Below are 18,002 nucleotides of genomic sequence, written 5' to 3'. Positions count from 1 at the left end.
ATTCTTAATAAAAAGGCAATTTGGCCAGAGTGTATAAACTTTTAAAAAGATTACTATATCTCTTTGATATATTTCAATATTTTTACATTTATATTCATTGGGATGATTATTTTTCTCTGCTTTATCTCTCCCTGGTTTATCTATATCATATATGTATCACTAATTTTGAAGAATTTATATTTTAATAAGAGAAACAGAAAAATATCCCTTTACAATCCTAATATCCTCAAGAGTCACTAATGAACAAGGAGGAGTGGTTTTTTGGTTCTAGTTTTGATGATCTGAAAGAGAGCAAAGACAATGGAAGGGAAAAAGATCAGACTAGAGAAGAAAAGAGAAAGCAAGAATATAATGTATTCTTTTCTAACTATTAGAATATATTAGATGGAGGAAACAAATATCTTATAGGATCCTCATTATTATCCAGTTTTTAAAAGAGAGAAGAAAACCAAATTGCCATCATAATATGAAAAAGGAGAATTTACAAGTGAGAAGAAAATCATTTAAAATTATTTTGGCCAACTCTGTCAACAAAATTGATTACAAATGCGATATATGAATATTTAGAAAAATATGATACCTAATTTAAAAAAAAGGATAATTTAAGTATTAAATCCTAGCAAATAAATTAAATAAATCAGTGATGAACTCCTAAACAAAAAAGAAGTAAGGCCAGATGGATTTTTACATGTTAAATCTACCAAATATACAAAGAAAAATCAATTCCAGTATTAAAGTATTGTTAATTTTGCCAGTTTTGATGGTGTAAAGTGATATCTCAGAATTGTTTGGTTTGCATTTTTCTAAGTATTAGTTATTTAGAACATTTTTTTATATGGTCATTGATAGATTTTTTTCTTTCCGAATTACCTATATATTTATATATTTTCTGATCTAGCAGTACTTCTGGAATAGTGTTTGGGAATTAGCTCTTATTCTTATATATATGAGTGAATAGCTCTCTTTTCTTCTAATAGTCATGACTTTTCTATTTAGCTATCCCATTTTTTCTAAGTTCATATCATCTGTTTCACTTCCTTGTATGACTACTCTTCTTCTAAATCTATACTAACTATTCTTCTTTGTTACTCAGTTGGTCTCTTCTCCATTTGCTTTCTTCCTTCTTTTTCTAATCATATACCTACCCAATCCCATCCTCTGTTTAAGTGTAAGGGACTTCAGGAGTCTCACAGCATGGTGAACAATTCCCCTCTGTGTACTGAAGTATTAGGTAAAGGTCCTAAGTATTTTCCATTCAGTTGCATTAATATATCATTCCTTATTTTCTTTTTCCCCTTAATTTTTTAAAAGTAGTATTTGTTTTCTATTTATGTTCTGTATTACATGTTTAAAAGTTAGTATTCAAAAATTGTTTTTGATTTATTGATTGAATACTGACTCTATTTTAGTTTGACATGAAGGTGGTTATTACTGGAGAATGCATAAAATTGAGATAGAATTGGGAATTCTGCTTGAATTTCTTAATTGTAAATATTGTTAATCATTGCATTGATATGAACCAAACTCATGGAAGCAGCTAAACATTCTGGAAATCTTATAACATTAAATTTACATGTGTAAATATAAGTATCAAATTTAACTTCATGGAATGATTTATTATTTTCTTTTTTTGGACAACTCAACCAGGTAAGTGTTTTATTCTTATTTGATAAATGATATGTAGAAGATACTGCAATTTAAAGAAAGACATTAATTTCTAAAAAGCAGATAAAAAAATTATAAGCTGGAAAAATTGTTTCAGATGCCCCGTATATAGAATAAAATGTCTCTTTCGCTCATTTTATTCTCTTCTTGTTCCTTGTTTCCCTGATCCTATGAAATTGATGTAGTTTAGTGTTTCTTTTTATCTCTATTTTCCTTATAGTAATTTTGGGTTTCATGTTGCTTAAAAGTTGAACTTAAAGGACTTCATTAAAGAATGCAACAGTAAAAAGTAAATGACAAAATATTTTAAATTTGGTACTTTAAACTTATAATTGTCTTCCATTATAAATATGCCATTTTGTAATACTTATGAGTTCAATAACATAGTTTATTATACCCTCTAATTACTAATGAGGGGAACAGCAAGACTAGGTTTATTTTTTAATTATCTAAAATATATTCCATTTTTAAGGCAACAACAACCATGAAGAATTATTGCTTTATTTTTTTAAATCTTGAAAGATGTTATTTATCTTTGAAGACTGTGCTAACATCCCCCACAACTTGTTCACTGTTTCATTGATGCATGAATTTTATTTTTAGTAAATATTTGTGAAATAAAACTGACCTCCATCTAAGAGAAGTAAGCACAAGTAGCATTAAGATTTTTTTACTTAACCAAGGTTATATTTAACATCAGATTACATAATCTACACAATTGTATCTTTTTTCCTTCTCATTTATATTTAACAATAACTTTGATACATTTTGTGTTGAAATAGATTCCATTGTTATAACTTAATATCTTGTAGTTTGTGCTTCAAATATTCTTTGCAAGGACAAACTGAATGTGAATACATAATCTGGTTAGAAAGGGTACATGCTTCTTTGATTGTTTTTAGAAGATAGCTATACAAAATATCAGTATACATATGTTCTAGCTAGAAGGAATATTTATTAGTTACTTTTAGATACTACTGGCTGTACAGACTGTAGAATTTCAAGTTGGGGTAGTAAAGAATTTGATACTAGATTTGAATCATGTCTACAATGGTCATGTATCTTTTTCTTTAAACTTGTGGCCATATGTTCAAGCTTTTGGGGCTGTGGATTTAATTGTGATGGAACCCCATGCTTCTGGGTTGCTTGTGTCTTTTGGTATTTGAATTTTCATTGAGAAATGGAATAGTGATTTGGACCTTATGCAAGCTTTGGCTGAGTATTATGCCTCCATGCTTGAATTTCTCTTTTAGGAATTGTAGCCAGAGATGAGCTTGCTATTGGTTTCTTTCTTAACCCTCAAGTTCTGATTTAACTCTTTTGAAAGTAGGATATGTATATCACAGCTGAGTTATTAGAAGTTTTCTTTTTAATGAATTCTAATAAGGATGTCATTAAATAGGCATTTAACTTTCTGTGATGTAAACGACCTATTATCCAAATACTAAATTAAATTGTACAATTTATAATGCTACTATTATTTAGATTTATCAGTTTCAGTAGATTATATTTGTAAGCCATTGGACATTTCATTTCATTTGGGCAATGTATTTTATTTTTTATTATTTTAAAAGTGCTTTTTAAAAAAAAAAAACAGTTTAAACTTTTATCCTTTACAAGACTTTAACCATTTAATCAACCCTACTTGAAGTTTAGTTGCATGATAAATTAGATATATCTTGCCAGTGATCTGTTGTTGGTGTGATGGCCTAATGGCAAATACAGTCTTTATATATGTAATTGATCATTTGAAAACCCCAATAAGTAAGAGTCCTTTGAGTGCAACTCTAGAATAATAAATAGCAGAGTAGAGTTTGCATATGAAGTGCATGGCCTCTCTAATTTTTTTTCTCTTTGGTCCTTCTCCTATTCCCCTAAATTATACAGCAACATTTTTCATAGCAACTGCTTACAAGTTGAATTTTACTCATTCTTTTATGTAGGTGAGTACACAGAATATGAAGATGGGTGGGCTGCCTCGCACAACACCACCTACTCAGAAGCCACCCAGCCCACCTATGTCGGGCAAAGGAACACTTGGGTGAGTATGTAACTTGTAATTATAAAATGGCATGTAGCTCAAGTGATATGTATAAACAAAACAATACCTATTTAAAAGTGGAACTATTTAATATGGAACCTGAAGAAAAAGAAATTCCTCCCTGATCTTTCCTTTCCTGTATGTCATCTTTCTCAGCCAACAGATTTTAATTCTTCTAGTATTGTTTGTTATCCATTTTTAAACTGGAGTTAAAATATTAGTATAGACTTAGAGTTTATTTCATAAACTACATTGAAATTATGAAAAATTTTTTCAGGTTTGTGGCATTTTTCTCATTATATTTGAGTTGAACTTACTTTAGTTGGGAGAAAAAAACACAACTATAAAACCTTGTATAACCCTAATTTTTCTGTAAACTTAAACCTGTACACATATTGCACTTCAAATTAACTATAGAAGATGAGACAATATATGAGACTTCAGCAGAAATGGCCCATTCAGGGAGAAATTTGTCATTCTTCTACTTTAGGGGTTCTTAACCTTTTTTTGATATCAAGGATACCTTTGGTAGTCTGGCAAAGCCTATGGACCCCTTCTTAGAATAATTTTATTAAATTCGTAAAATAAAATAGTGTTACAAAGCAAATCAATTTCATTGGAATACAGATACAAAATATCAAAATAAAATAAGGTAAAACTAGTTCACAGATTCCAGGTTAAGAACTCCTGTTGTTAATTGTAACGTCATAATGAAAATTTGGCTTTCTGTGATAATGCATATGTTGTGTTCCAGTGAGTATAATACAACCTGGGAGGGAGGATACCACAGTTATCCTAGTAACTCTGTCACTCATTCTTAATTATTTGGTAGTCAGTGATTCAGTTTTTTCATCTGTAAAATTGGGGGTATTATTTAATCTATTTACTTTTTAGAGACATTTAATGACAATTGGCTTTCAAAAACGTATTAAAAACCATAGTATTTTGAAGTCTCAGATTGGCATTATATATTGTACTTAAAAGTGACTAAGGTGCAATTCTATTTTTGGCCCCCTCACCAAAAAAAACCCTGAATTAACTGCATTGGAACAGTTGGAGAAGAGGTGAGCCTATTGAGCTGATATATGAGAAAAAACATTTTGGAGAAGTGAGTGAACTGAGATAACAGAAAGACGAGGGAAAAGAATGTAGTAAAGTGGGAGAAGAAGTTTCTGTAGGCTACCTGGGAGAAGCGGAAGTAAAAGCAAGATCTAGATAGTATTAGCAAAGAAAATAATGGGGAATGAAATAAGGGTTTCTAGCCAGATCAGGGGAGAAAAGGGCTGAAAATTAGAACCTCAAACTGAACTGTAGAGCAGACTAGAGAATAGAAACAACAGTAGATTTTGTAAGATGTAAAGCTCTGTCTATTTGTTAGCAGTTCTTATGATAAGAGAAAACAAAGCTGGACAGGAACAATTCACTGACTTCCCCATTTCTTCAAATGAAATGGATTCAAATGAAATTTCTTCAAATGGAAAATCTTTGTCTTGCAAATGATACTGTAAAGTGCATAAAAGTTTTTTTTTTTTGGTTTTTATTATAAAATATTTTGTTAGGAAAAATACATAAACTACTAGTTTGGTTTATAATAAGAATTATACATAGCAGTATATATATATATAGATATTTTTTTTTTTTTAGAAATTTTGAGGGGTACTTGGAGCTTCAAATTATAGAACTCCAAAATGGTAACAGTATTAGAATTGTCTTCTCGACACATTTAATACTGTTATTCCCCTCTATGTATTTTTCTGCCTATTCCTCTTTCCTTTTACATTATTACTCCTTTGCCCCATCCCTCCTTCTCTTAGATGAATTAAAGGCAGGCATTTTGATTGTCTTTCCCTTTCCAATATCCACAGCTGATTTTTTTTTTTTTTGCTAGAGATTATAAGGGTGGGGAGAAGAGCATTGACTTGTTGCACTTACCTGGGACCTGGGATTATGACCTCTTCTTGAAAAGGATTTGAAGAACACACTTTTTTGGGCAGACTCTAAATGACACATTTATCATATATAGTAACTTTTCTCCCTGTAATTTCTTTTCCCTTTCTAGTAACTTGTTTTATGCAATCCACCTGTTTCTGAAAAGTGGTATCTAAATTAACATACCTATTTTCTCATTATAGATATATTTACATTGTAATTCCAGAGATGATGTCTACATTTCCAAGTGATGTTCAATTTGCAGTCCTAATACTTCAATTTCAGTGTCCCTTTCCCCTTGCTGTTTACTAAATGAAAGAAATAAAATACATAAATGTAGATATTGTATACAAAAGCCTAAATGCACTAGGTGAGTTGATACTTAAAAAGAATCCAGTAGTTTCTTTGTAAAGCAAATAATTTTTTAGTGATACTGTGTCTCACATTTAAAAGGCAGTGTGGTATAGTAGAAAGGTATTTTTTAAATGGTTGCTAACTGTCCTCTAGAGAAAAGGGGGAGAGGCATAGTAAAGAAAGGATTTGACAGGTTTGTGGCAAATGGTTGGTAGGTAGACCCAATAAATAGAATAACAAAAATGAGAGATCATATCATAAATTGTTTTAGATTAATTTAAGTAAGTGGTGAATTGGGAAGAAGAATATTAATAACTTAAGGGAGCGGACTTTTTTTTTTTTTTTTTTTAGGATTCACATCCTTAGATTTTAATTTTTTTATTTGTTAGTATAATACCTGTATCTCTTCATGCCATTTTGTAATTCAGGACATTTAAAGAGAGGAGAAATAATTAACTACTTTTTTTGTTTCATCTCCTATTCTTATTTCATGTTCTCTAGCCCTCTAACTTGTTTTTTTAATGGGAAAATTTTTTGGGGGAAACAAAAAAAGGTTTGTTAACAGAATCTAGTCTCATCTGTAGCTCAGAGGAAATAAGGAAGAGGATTAAGAAACAAAGGATAATGTTTTAGAGCTTCCCCCTACTCTGAAATGATAGAAGGGGGAAATTAATAATCAGTGGACAAAGATGAAAGGTAATAAAAGCAAATAAGTTTGTAAAAATAGAAGAGCAAAAGAAATATTAAGTATTAAAATTTGGATTTTATTTTCATGGATACAATTGATATAACTTGCCTATATTCCTTTTCTTTAAAAAGGAAGTGAGCAATATGAAAATTGGTTTCTTGAGCACCAGCATGGGAATCTTTGGATTCTAGAACATAGTATTAGTTATGCATTGACTTTTGAACACTTATAGTATGAGTGGAGGGCATGAAGAATAAGTGTTCTTTGGGGTGTTTATAAGAGCTTGATTTTTTATTTGGAGTGCTCTTTTGAGTTGTCAAATTAAATAGGTACTAGAAGACATGGAAATATAAAAAGGCACATTTTTGTATGTGTGTTCTGAGGTAAAATGAATACACTATAGTTTATGTGAAGAATACTTCATTAGCTGAGGAAAATGGAGTAGGAGACAGAAACAATATTTAATTTTTATAAAGCATAAATCCATACCCATTTAAATCACTAAAAGGTGGGAGGCAAGGGATACCTAAGAAGAAGTGATTGGATGATGTAAAAACACACATTTTCCTTTCTAATTACAATTTGTACTTCACTACTGGCAATTCTATCTTTGACTTTGTTATGCCTAAATTTGCCTAATTACACAATACATACGCTCTTCTTTTTGTAGGCGTCACTCCCCCTATCGCACACTGGAGCCAGTGCGTCCTCCAGTGGTACCAAATGATTACGTACCTAGCCCAACACGTAATATGGCTCCCTCGCAGCAGAGCCCTGTGAGGACAGCTTCTGTGAATCAAAGAAATCGAACTTACAGGTATTTTCTCTACCTCAGCACAAAATGGGATGGCCATAGTTCCATAATCTGTTCAAATAACTTCAGTTAAATCTTTCTCATTCCAAAGCACCAAGTCCCTTTTCCTTACTTTACTCCCCCACTAAAACACATCCGCTCTCACCTTCCTCTTCTGATGTTCTGATGCAACTTTGAGGAATCAGGAAGTCATATAAGAACAGATAATGAACTTTCAACTTCTGTAAGATTTAAATGTGCAGAGGATAGTTCAACTCAGGTAACTCAAGAAAAGATTGTGAACCAAAAAATTAAATGCTGAAAATTTTTCAAGTTGTTTTTTGGTGGAACTTTACAGATGAAAAACTATACTTGATAAAGACTTAAGCATGGGCTAACATACAAAGGAATGATTGTATATTAAAGTTTATCAAATATGTTGTAGAAATATGTTTTCATTGTAAATGGAGGTGGGTTTTTTTTTTTGGAGGGGATAATAATGACATTTAGCATAACAAAGCTAATGTTAGATCTGTATATTTTGAAAATTGAATTCTGTTGACAACTTAAACATTATCAGATTTTTGTATTGACATGAACTTTTAAAACAATCTTATGAACAATGTCTCAAAATTGTCTCAAAATCAGATTTTTTTTCCTTTTCCTGTATTTATAAAACTATGCCACTGATGTTGTTAAAAAGATTGAAGTGGAGGTTTCTTACTTTTTTTTTTTTTAAAGTTGCTCTATGTATTTCATGAACTTAACTTACCGTGTTCTGGGAAATTCTGATTAACTATTATTTTACATCAATGTTAATGTTCTTGGTGGGTCTGATTTCTTCAGCAGCAGTGGTAGTAGTGGAGGGAGCCATCCAAGTAGCCGGAGCAGCAGTCGTGAGAACAGTGGAAGTGGTAGTGTGGGGGTTCCTATAGCTGTCCCCACTCCATCTCCTCCCAGTGTCTTTCCAGGTAAACCCAGAATTCATTTGTATTTTTTCCTTGAACCCTAATTACTCTCTTCTTATACAGGACTATTTACCAGGCCTGAATAGATACTCATAAAAATTTAACAAATGATATTGATACATTCTCTTTTTATTTTTCCTTTGGTGCTGTGATTTGGAGCATTTGATAATATTGATTAGAAAGTGACTTTCTTCTTCTGCTAAAGAGATTTAAGGGGATTCTCCATAAAAGGATAATTAAATTAAAAATTTGCTCTATTCCATTGTTACAGAAAGCATCTATAATTTGAGTTATTTATCTTCTAAATATGACATAGGGAACACTGGTGACTGAATCTGGGGGGGATCAGTGTGAATATATTTTACTGGGAATAAAATAAAAACAAAATTCCAAGTGCATAGCCTATTTAGAGTTGGATCATCACAGCACAAATAAGAAGACACTTTTGGCTGTTAATTTCTTTGACCTATGAAACTGAACATTTTAGGAGAGGTATCCCATCTTTTCTGTACCCCAAAAATGTAAATAGAATTATTATTTTTTCTTTTTTCTCCACTTCTTCCCACTCTCCTTTTTCCCTTTCCTATTCTCCTTTCCTCCCTTCTTCCTTCCTTTCTTCCCTCTCTCCTCATTCCTTTACATCTCGTATACTTCATCAAACTACCTTGTATTTATTTTGTGAATATTATGTATTTACTGTATATGTACACATTGCGTGGAGCAAAAGCAGTATGAATACAAGTGTAAAATATTAAGTATTTCTTAAATTACTTACTGCCTTAGACACAATGCTGAGCACTATGGACATAAAAAGAGTCAAAAGACAATCTGCCCTTAAGTATACAGCAAGCTTATATATAGGGGAAATAGGAAGTAATTAAGAGGAAAATTACTGAAATGAGGAGAAGTTTGGGAAAGCTTCCTTTGCAAAGTGGAATTTTACCTGGGACTTAAAGAAAGCCAGGGAGTTCAGTACGCAGAGTAGAGAAGATAGCATTCCACACATGGAAAATAGTCACAGAGAATGCTCTGAATTGAGAGATGGAGGGTCTTGTTCATGGAATGTCCAAAAGGCCACTTTCAACAGATCAGAGAATACATGTTTGGGAGGAAGGTGTGAAAAAGTGTAGCAAGGTAGGAGAGAGCTAGGTTGTGAAGGACTTTGAATGTCCAGCAAAACATTTTGTATTTAATCCTGGAGTCAGTAGAGAGTCACTGGAGTTTACTGACATTGGGATGACATAGCTGAAACTCTTTATTCTACTTTATTGCATTAACATGTTCAAATGTAATCTTACGATGTAGAGATAGGAAAAAAAAATTCATTTTTTTTTTAAACTTTGCATTATTAACTTTCGTTTTACACTGTCCTGTATGGAATTTTGGAATCTTGGATTCAGAAAAATTGTTTGTTTTCAGTTCCTATAACTAACAAAAAAAAAAATCTATCCTAATCCTATCATTCTGTCTCTGTCTCTGCTTCCTCTTCTCTTTTCCTCTCTCTCCCTGCTCTATTATTCTCTGTGTTCTTCAAGTAAAAAGGGCATTAAGTTATTTTCTTCTTTTCTAGATTTATGTCTAGCAGCGTCCTAAGCATGTTAATTTATTTGCTGCACAAGTAATAATCCTTTAACATGAGCTGCTTTTTTCCAATCTTGCATTTATTTGGTTAGCGATAAGGCCTGAATGCCAAGCACTAACAACTCAAAAGGCTTTTTTTCTAATCCTGGCTACTATGAACAGCGTTATTAATGCTTCCTCTTCCTCCTCTTTCTGCCTAGCCCCTGCTGGCTCCGCTGGCACTCCTCCCCTTCCTGCCACTTCTGCCCCTGCCCCTGCCCCTCTGGCTCCTGCTGCTGTCCCCTCTTCCACTGCCCCAGATGGTGCTGCTGCGGGAGCTCAGCCTCTTGCTGATGGCTTCACTTCTCCAACTCCCTCTGTTGTTTCTTCCACTCCACCTACAGGTGAGTGTCTGCTCTTTTGTGGGCAGATGAAACCTGCTTTCAGGCTGCTATTGGTATGAAGATATAACTCTATTAGGTTTTGAAACTGGCTAGAGATTGAGAAGGAAAAATTATTTTTACATTGAAGGTAGCACTTTATTAAACAATGCCAAATTAGTACATTAATAAATAACTAGTGACATTAAAAAAACCTGAAGTATAGCTTGAACCTTTTGTTTTTAAAAATTCATTAGATTTTCTTATCACATATAGTAAAATTTGTATTATTCAACCAGATTTTAACTTTTGAGATTTTAGATCTTTTCTAAATTCAGAAACATGTTATATACATTTGTAGTTGTCTTAGAATTCTTTTTTGCTTTGAGTTTACCCTTTTTATTAGTTTTGATTTCCTGGAATGTGGACTACAAAAATATGATTCCTGTAGTTATGAATGATATTGAGCAGTTCAGAAAACTAAAATTAATCTTTTAAATAATTAATAAGCTCACACATCAGACTTTTCATTGTGGATATAGCAGTGTCTCAGTTCTATCATGACTTGAATGATGAAGATTTTTGTTCTAGTCAAAAAATTGATTTTTGGGAGTTTAAGATTGTCTGCTTGCAGTAACCTTAAATAATAGCGTTATTGAGGGCTTTTTTGTCTGTATTATAGGAAAATAAGTAAAACTTATTATTTCTTTATTATAGGGGTTTTTTAAAGCTTTTTTTTTTTTTTTTTTTTTTACTAATTTTTAGTTCCAAAGTATCCTATACATTTAGAAGATAAATATAATAGCCATCATACATATGAAGTGATAAAAAGCATATTCCCAGATTATCTATATTGCCCCCCCCCCCCAAATCAATAAAAATAAAGAAAGAGGAAAAATCAATGTTTCAATTTGTACTCAGTGTCTCTCAGTTTGTTCTCATTCACTATTCTTCTCGTGGACCTAAATAGTATTTTTCTTCATGAATCCTCTTGACATTATTGTGGATCCTTGTAATGATCAGAGTTGCTAAGTCTTTCACAATTGATTATCCTTATAGTATTGCTGCTGTTGTGTATATTCATCTCTTGGTTCTGTTTAACTCACTTTGCATCAGGCCATCAAATCTTTCCATATATAAAACTTTCTTTTTTATTTGATCTTAAAAAAGACAGACCTTTTGCCAGATCAAAAGGGTATGCATAGTTTTATAGCCCTTTGAACATTGTTTCCCAGAATGATTAAACTAGTTCACAGTTATACTAACAATACATTAGTTTCCTATTTTCTTCACTTTCCCTCCAGTATTTGTTATTTTATCTAATCTGATGAGTGTGAAAAAAGTTTAATAACTCAAGAGTTAGTTTAATTTGCATTTCTGTAATTATTAGTATTAACCACAATTAGTAGTTTCTAAAATTTTTGAGTCTTAGAACCTCTTTTCACTCTTAAAAATTATTGAGAATCCCAAAGAGCTTTTGTTTATATTTGTATATAGTTGCATCTATGACTGTTTATTATGTGAGATTAACATTAACAAGTTTTTAAAAATATGTATTAATGCATTTAAAATAATAATAATAAACCCTTTAATGTTACTATAAATGATATATTTTTATAAATATTACTATGTTTTCAAAACAAAATTAAAAATGATGAGAAGAATGGCAGTGTTTTGCACATCTTTGTTAGTCTCTTTTATAGAAGATGGCTAAACACTTATATTTAATTTTGAATCCAATCTGTTGCATTATCTTGTTTTGAAGTATATGAAGGTAATCTGGTCTCACTGAGATATGTAGTTAAGAAAGGGAAGAGTATTTTAATAGGCCAATAATATCTTAGTATTATTTTGAAATTAATTTAGACTGTCTCTACTCCTTAAAAAAGACTCAGGAACAATAAGGGATCTCTGGACATATCTTGGAACCTCTGGGCTATATAATCATTTGCCACATATACTGTAGAAAGTCTTCTTGCTCTGATGCTTTTTGGAAAAACTGACCTCTGGAGTGCCTTTTCCAACTATGAAATTCTGGGATTCTAGTTAAGTTAATAATTGAAACTTAAAAACTCTTGTTAACAGCATAAAAAAAGGCTAATTTTATTTGTGAGAGGAGAAACATGGTATAGAACAATATGTTTGTTTTTCCTTATAGAAAGTTATGAATAGAATTGCTTGAAAAAAGCTTATAAAATATTCTATTCTGTTTTAGATCTTCCCTCTTTTTCCCATGTATTCCCCTCTGATCCCACCCCCCTATCCCCCCCACCCTGGAAAGGGGAAATAAAATCTCCAGTTTATTTTAGCTAATAAAATTTTGTCATAGAATAGAACTTATTGATGGTGATGATTATTTGATTTGGTTTAGTATTTTTTTAAAAAAGTGTTTAGTATTTTATTTTTTCCCCTAATTTTTAACAATTTTTTAAAAAAAAATTGAGTTCCACATTCTCCCCCTCTCATGTTATCCCTGTCATTGAGAAGGCAAGCAATTTGATAGACAAGTGTAGTCCTGCAAAATATTTCCATATTAGTTATATTGTAAAAGAAAACATAGACCAAAAAAACCTCTTTGTTTTCATATGGATCTTAAATTTCGTGTATTGATGCAGCTTACTTTGTTGGGGGGGGCGGGGCAGAAAAGAAGGGAGGAGGGAAGGAGGAAGAAATCTGTGAGTTTCTTTGTATCATCAATGGATTGTAGACTTTGAAAACTGGAAGGAACATTTGGGAGACCACTTGAAATGATATGAAATATTGGAGCTGCAGTCTGAGATTCTTGGCTTGAAATCCTGAATTGTCTGTGACAGTTTGTATGGCTTTGGACACTAGTCACTTTACTCTTTGGGCATAGAATGCTCATCTTTAAAAGGAGAAAGTTATGCTAAGAGGTCTTATAAAGGGTTTATGCAGTATGTTAGCTCGTAAGTCTCTTGTTATAAGATCATTGCTCTATAATGGGAAGGGACCTCAAAGTCCACGTGATGCAACTTCTTATTTTACCATTGAAGAAATTTCAGTCCAGAGAAACTTCATGAGTTATTCAAGGTCACATAATAAATGGTGGAGGCAGGATTTTGAAACTAGGTCCTCATTCTGTAGATTTAGTTTCTTTTACAAGATGAACTTTTAGGTCCCATTTGCTTTTTGTAGGAAGTTCTTAGGTCTTTAAAAAAATGTTCTGATATTTAATTCTAATGATTAACTTGTTTGCTTAAATAATAAAAATTTTTATTTTCATTTGGTGATTTCATGTTCTCTTTTTTAAAAAATGTCTTGTTTTTTCTTAACAGAGTATGGTTTTCCCCCCTCTTATATCACTCTTACCTTCAATATACATTTCCTCTTCCTCTTGGATTTTAAGTCAGATTTCATAGATTTCCAATTTGTTCCTTTGCAGTTTTGGATACTCACTTGAAAATTATAAATTTGAAATGGTGTGTATGGGAGAAGAACATATAAACCTGATGTAACACATAACTTAGTGAACCATTTAATAATAGATGTATTAAATTAGCTGCTCTTTTACTTATGTGCTTTTCTACTTGATAACGAAAGTTTTTTGTTTAGTTGATTAGTCATGTCTGACTTTTTGTGACTCTATTTGGGGTTTTCTTGACAAAGATTGCCATCTTTTTAAAAGTAGTTTTGTTATTCAAATTGTTTATTTAATCAAGCTTTTAGTATTTTATTTGAATGACCGATTATTGCTTATCCTTAAACCAGGTCACCCTGTTCAGTTCTACAGCATGAATAGACCTGCTTCTCGGCATACTCCCCCAACTATAGGAGGCTCTTTGCCCTACAGACGTCCTCCATCCATAACCTCACAGACAAGCCTTCAGAACCAGGTGAATGGAGGACCTTTTTATAGCCAGAACCCAGGTAAGATTATCATCAAGATTGTTTACAATTTAGCTTAAGAAACGTAAACTGCTTTTTAAACTTTTCAATAAGTTTTGTTTAGACTAAGAAATAGTTTTAAATATTGGAGTATCTTTTTTTGTGTAGAGTTGTATTTATAAAATGTAGCTCATTTGTTGAGAATTGAATCATAATCTTAATAAAATAGGGGAAATTTAGTATTTTAAGTAATATTTTAAGCATTGTTCCAACTAGTTTTTTAAAGTCACATATGGAAAACTATGATACGTGAACAATCAGCTAAAAGTAGTGTGTATATGAATGCAGTTTACAGGTGAAATGATATAAAACTTAGAAGGAAGTTAATTTGATGCACATTTAATAATATGTATTTATCCTTTTTTCCCATGATTATTAGGTGTAGTACTAAGAAATTCACATCTATGACAGCTCCATCATGGCCTCCTTCCCTTCTCTGTGACAGATTGAAGGATTCTTGCTTCACTTTTACTTTTAGAGGAAATTTCTGCTCCACTTTGAACAAGGTTGATTAATAGGACTAGTATACTACTTGTTCTAGTTCCCATTCCCTAGCAGGCCAGCATGTAAACTGGGAATTTCCAGAACATTTGGGCTATAGATTGATCAACTTAGCACTCAGTGTTTCTTGGACATCATCTTTAAAGGATTTCCAGAGATACCTCAGAGCAGATTCTTACTCTCTAATTATTATTTCTATAACCTATCTTAGATGGAAGACTCAGGATGAAGAAGGAGGGAGATAGATTGTAATCATAGACCCACATTCTCCCTGTGATATATATATAGTAGGTGAGGTATTAGGATTTAAAGAAATAATATCCAAATTTTCTTACCTACATTTTCCAACAAGGGATTAATGTAATGAATAAGCAGACACTTCTGACAAAAGTAAAGCCAAGAGACAGAGTTTCTGGGTAATATTCAGTTTATTAATTAGGCTAGCAAGGAATCAATAAAAGGATGGTCACTAGTTTCTTGTGGTAACCAAAGACAAATACTTTTGGAAAAGTGGATGCTTCTGACAGGTGGGGATTAACCTTGATTGGTGAACAATTAATGATGGGGTGAATGAGGAAGTGAATGAGACTCAGTTTCCTATAGCTATCTGGACACCCAGACCATCTACACCCAGACCACTTAAGTTGAACAATGGCGTTTTCTAGATGGTCTAATATATTTTAAGGCTGGGAGTTCACCAAGGTTAGATTCTCTTTACATCTAAACCAGAAATAAACTCTCTTGGTTGGGTGAAGCCCCACCCAAAATTGAGAAGCATGTTTAGGAGAGTCTGGTCAATCTCATTGTCAGCCTTATCCTTCAGAGACTAACTGACTTACGGGGTTATGAATGAGAATTCTTGACATTAATAATTAATAATTATTTCTTTCACACCTATGGAAAGATTAAAGCATCAATTAGCAAGTGAAGGGACAAGAGTATGGGGATTGTTAGAAATAGAGATTTGTGTAGAAGAGAGGCTACTGGACATTTACTTTTTAATGTGGACCAGAATGATAATTCTAAATACTTTCAAATAAAGAATCAGTGAACTAAAAAAAAAAATTGAACTCACATTAAAAAATTTCAAATTTTGGTTACATCGGGCATTTGATAAACATACTTTATCCTTCTCAGTAGAGAGGGAGGTGGAGAACCACAGATGCAGAATGTTAACTATATTATCAAATTTAAATTTGCTGGTTTGTCTTGTTTTTAATTTTTTTTGTGATAAGGGAGAGCTCTTTGGTGTGTAGGTAAAATTCCGAAAATGTTTGTCATATTAAAAAAAAAGCCACCAAGAGATTTTTTTTTTTAAGGGTGAGGTATAGAAAGAGTCACTATGTGTGGAAGCTATGTATAGGTGGGGAGATAAATGGTGTGCTTGTTTGTGGTGGTTCCTAGAACCTCTGCCCACATCTTATGACCATTCTAAAAAGATATGATGAATCGCCTAGAGACTTCTGTACCTGGCCTTGGTATCTATAGAAGAACCCCTTAATTTTATAGAAATCCAGAGATAGATAAGGTGAGGTAAGTGAAAAGTAGAGTTGGGGGTGGGGTGTCTTTTATACCAACAATACCAAAATTAGTAGAGTATGCATGGCTTTAGACAAAGACAAAGAACTTGGATGTCCCCAAAGCTCCTGGTGACAGGAACCCAGTATTCAGGAAAGCCTGAGCCTAGAGGCTAGAGAAAGGCCAATCTGAAATGTTTTAAAAGCCATTGGGGGAACTCATCATGGGAATAGCCTATGATATCAATATCAGAAAAAAAGGGTCCTAAAAAGGATCCCTTTATAAAGGTAGAGAGGAGGTTCTATATCCTTCTGGCAAAAGAGATTACCACCCCCTCCCCCCAAGTCCCCTGGCAGAATCTACTACTAAAATGACCCCAGAGTCCCTTGATGGAAAGGAGACCTAGTTTTAGCTGTCATATTTAGGATCATGCCTACATTATTCATTTGCCAAGTATAGCTGCAAGTGCTTTGTTTTCTCTCCTTCACCAATCTCCCTGCTTCTTCAGCTTAGATCCTGAGACTGCTGAGCAAACCAAGGTTAATACCTAAGATAATACGTTGGTTTGAAAGATTTCTGGCATAAAGCCTGAGGAGAAGAGTGATCACACAAGTTTTAGAGAAAATACTGTCCCTTTCACAGGTATTATAGAAGTACCTAGAAGGAATAAAACAAGATGTGCAAAATGCAATACCCAGGAAAGAAAGAATAACAATGAAAAGTGATATTTTAGAACAGATGTTTGATAACCTCACCTAAAAACTTAATGCCCTGAAAGTTAGGTTTGGGCCATACAGAATACTATTTAATAAGCATCAATAAATATTAAAACAAAATTGAAAAATGGGGGAAAAGTAGGAAATCTAATAAATATACCAGAAAAGCAAAAAACCTGCCTAGAAAACAGGTCAAGGAGGTATAATCTAAGAATTATGCCTTAGATTATACCTTAGATTATACCTAAGAATTATTGAGCCATTCAATTTCAGTTCAATTCAGCAAACATTTATATTATTCTCTCTTTGAGCCAAATCCAGTGAGATTAAGGTTCAAACAATGCTCATCTCCCTCTACACTAATAGATCTTTTGTGCTCTTCATGTGATTTAATTTACCTCATTTTACCTCCCCTTTTTTTCTTCTCCAAATATAATTCTTTTTCTATTCCTTAATTTCTTTTTTTATATTATCACATTAAAGTCAATTTGTACCATACCCCTTCTTAATGTCCTGACAAAGATATAGTTCTTTGAAGATATATTCTCCACTTAATGATGAACATTCTCACACCTGGTTTTATCTTTCACTTCCCACTGATTCGGAATTTCTGAATGTCATCATTTAAATTCCATTACACATCTTTACCATCTGATTTCTCATTTTCATTTGCAAAATTTCATCCTAACTACACTTCCTTTCCCTTCTACTGTGTCCCCTGCTTTGTATTTTCTATAAGCAATAGCTTCCCTTAATCTTAAATCTTTTCATCTCCCACTGATTCTTCCCTTCTCTCCCATTTTTAATTGATTCTTACTGAAATCTGCTGACATAGACATACTGAAACCCTGAAGACACAGTCTCCTTGGTTTTTCTTTCTAGTTTTGATTGCTCCTTCACTCCTTCTCCTTCACTCACTCATTAGTTGAGACAGGAAAGTTGGAATTCTCCTTATTCCACATTGCTACTTCCAGATTTTCCCC

General features: G+C 32.6%; 1 protein-coding gene across 27 annotated transcripts in view; it reads left to right on the top strand.

The window, feature by feature from the left end:
* Window positions 1–18,002, top strand: part of ABI2 (abl interactor 2) — a 112,907-nt gene that overhangs the window by 54,412 nt on the left and 40,493 nt on the right. For 4 of the 27 annotated variants that reach the window (XM_051983728.1, XM_051983725.1, XM_051983726.1 and 1 more), the window contains 5 exons: window positions 3,609–3,706; window positions 7,348–7,494; window positions 8,317–8,441; window positions 10,220–10,402; window positions 14,108–14,266. In XM_051983728.1, coding sequence (XP_051839688.1) covers window positions 3,609–3,706; window positions 7,348–7,494; window positions 8,317–8,441; window positions 10,220–10,402; window positions 14,108–14,266 — 712 coding nt within the window. The remainder of the gene's footprint in view (window positions 1–3,608; window positions 3,707–7,347; window positions 7,495–8,316; window positions 8,442–10,219; window positions 10,403–14,107; window positions 14,267–18,002) is intronic. The other 23 variants (XM_051983741.1, XM_051983732.1, XM_051983739.1 and 20 more) reach the window with 7 other exon arrangements.

The sequence above is a fragment of the Antechinus flavipes genome, chromosome 3 (assembly GCF_016432865.1).
Source record: "Antechinus flavipes isolate AdamAnt ecotype Samford, QLD, Australia chromosome 3, AdamAnt_v2, whole genome shotgun sequence".
Lineage (NCBI taxonomy): Eukaryota > Metazoa > Chordata > Mammalia > Dasyuromorphia > Dasyuridae > Antechinus > Antechinus flavipes.
This window is presented reverse-complemented; position numbering and strand designations above follow the sequence as displayed.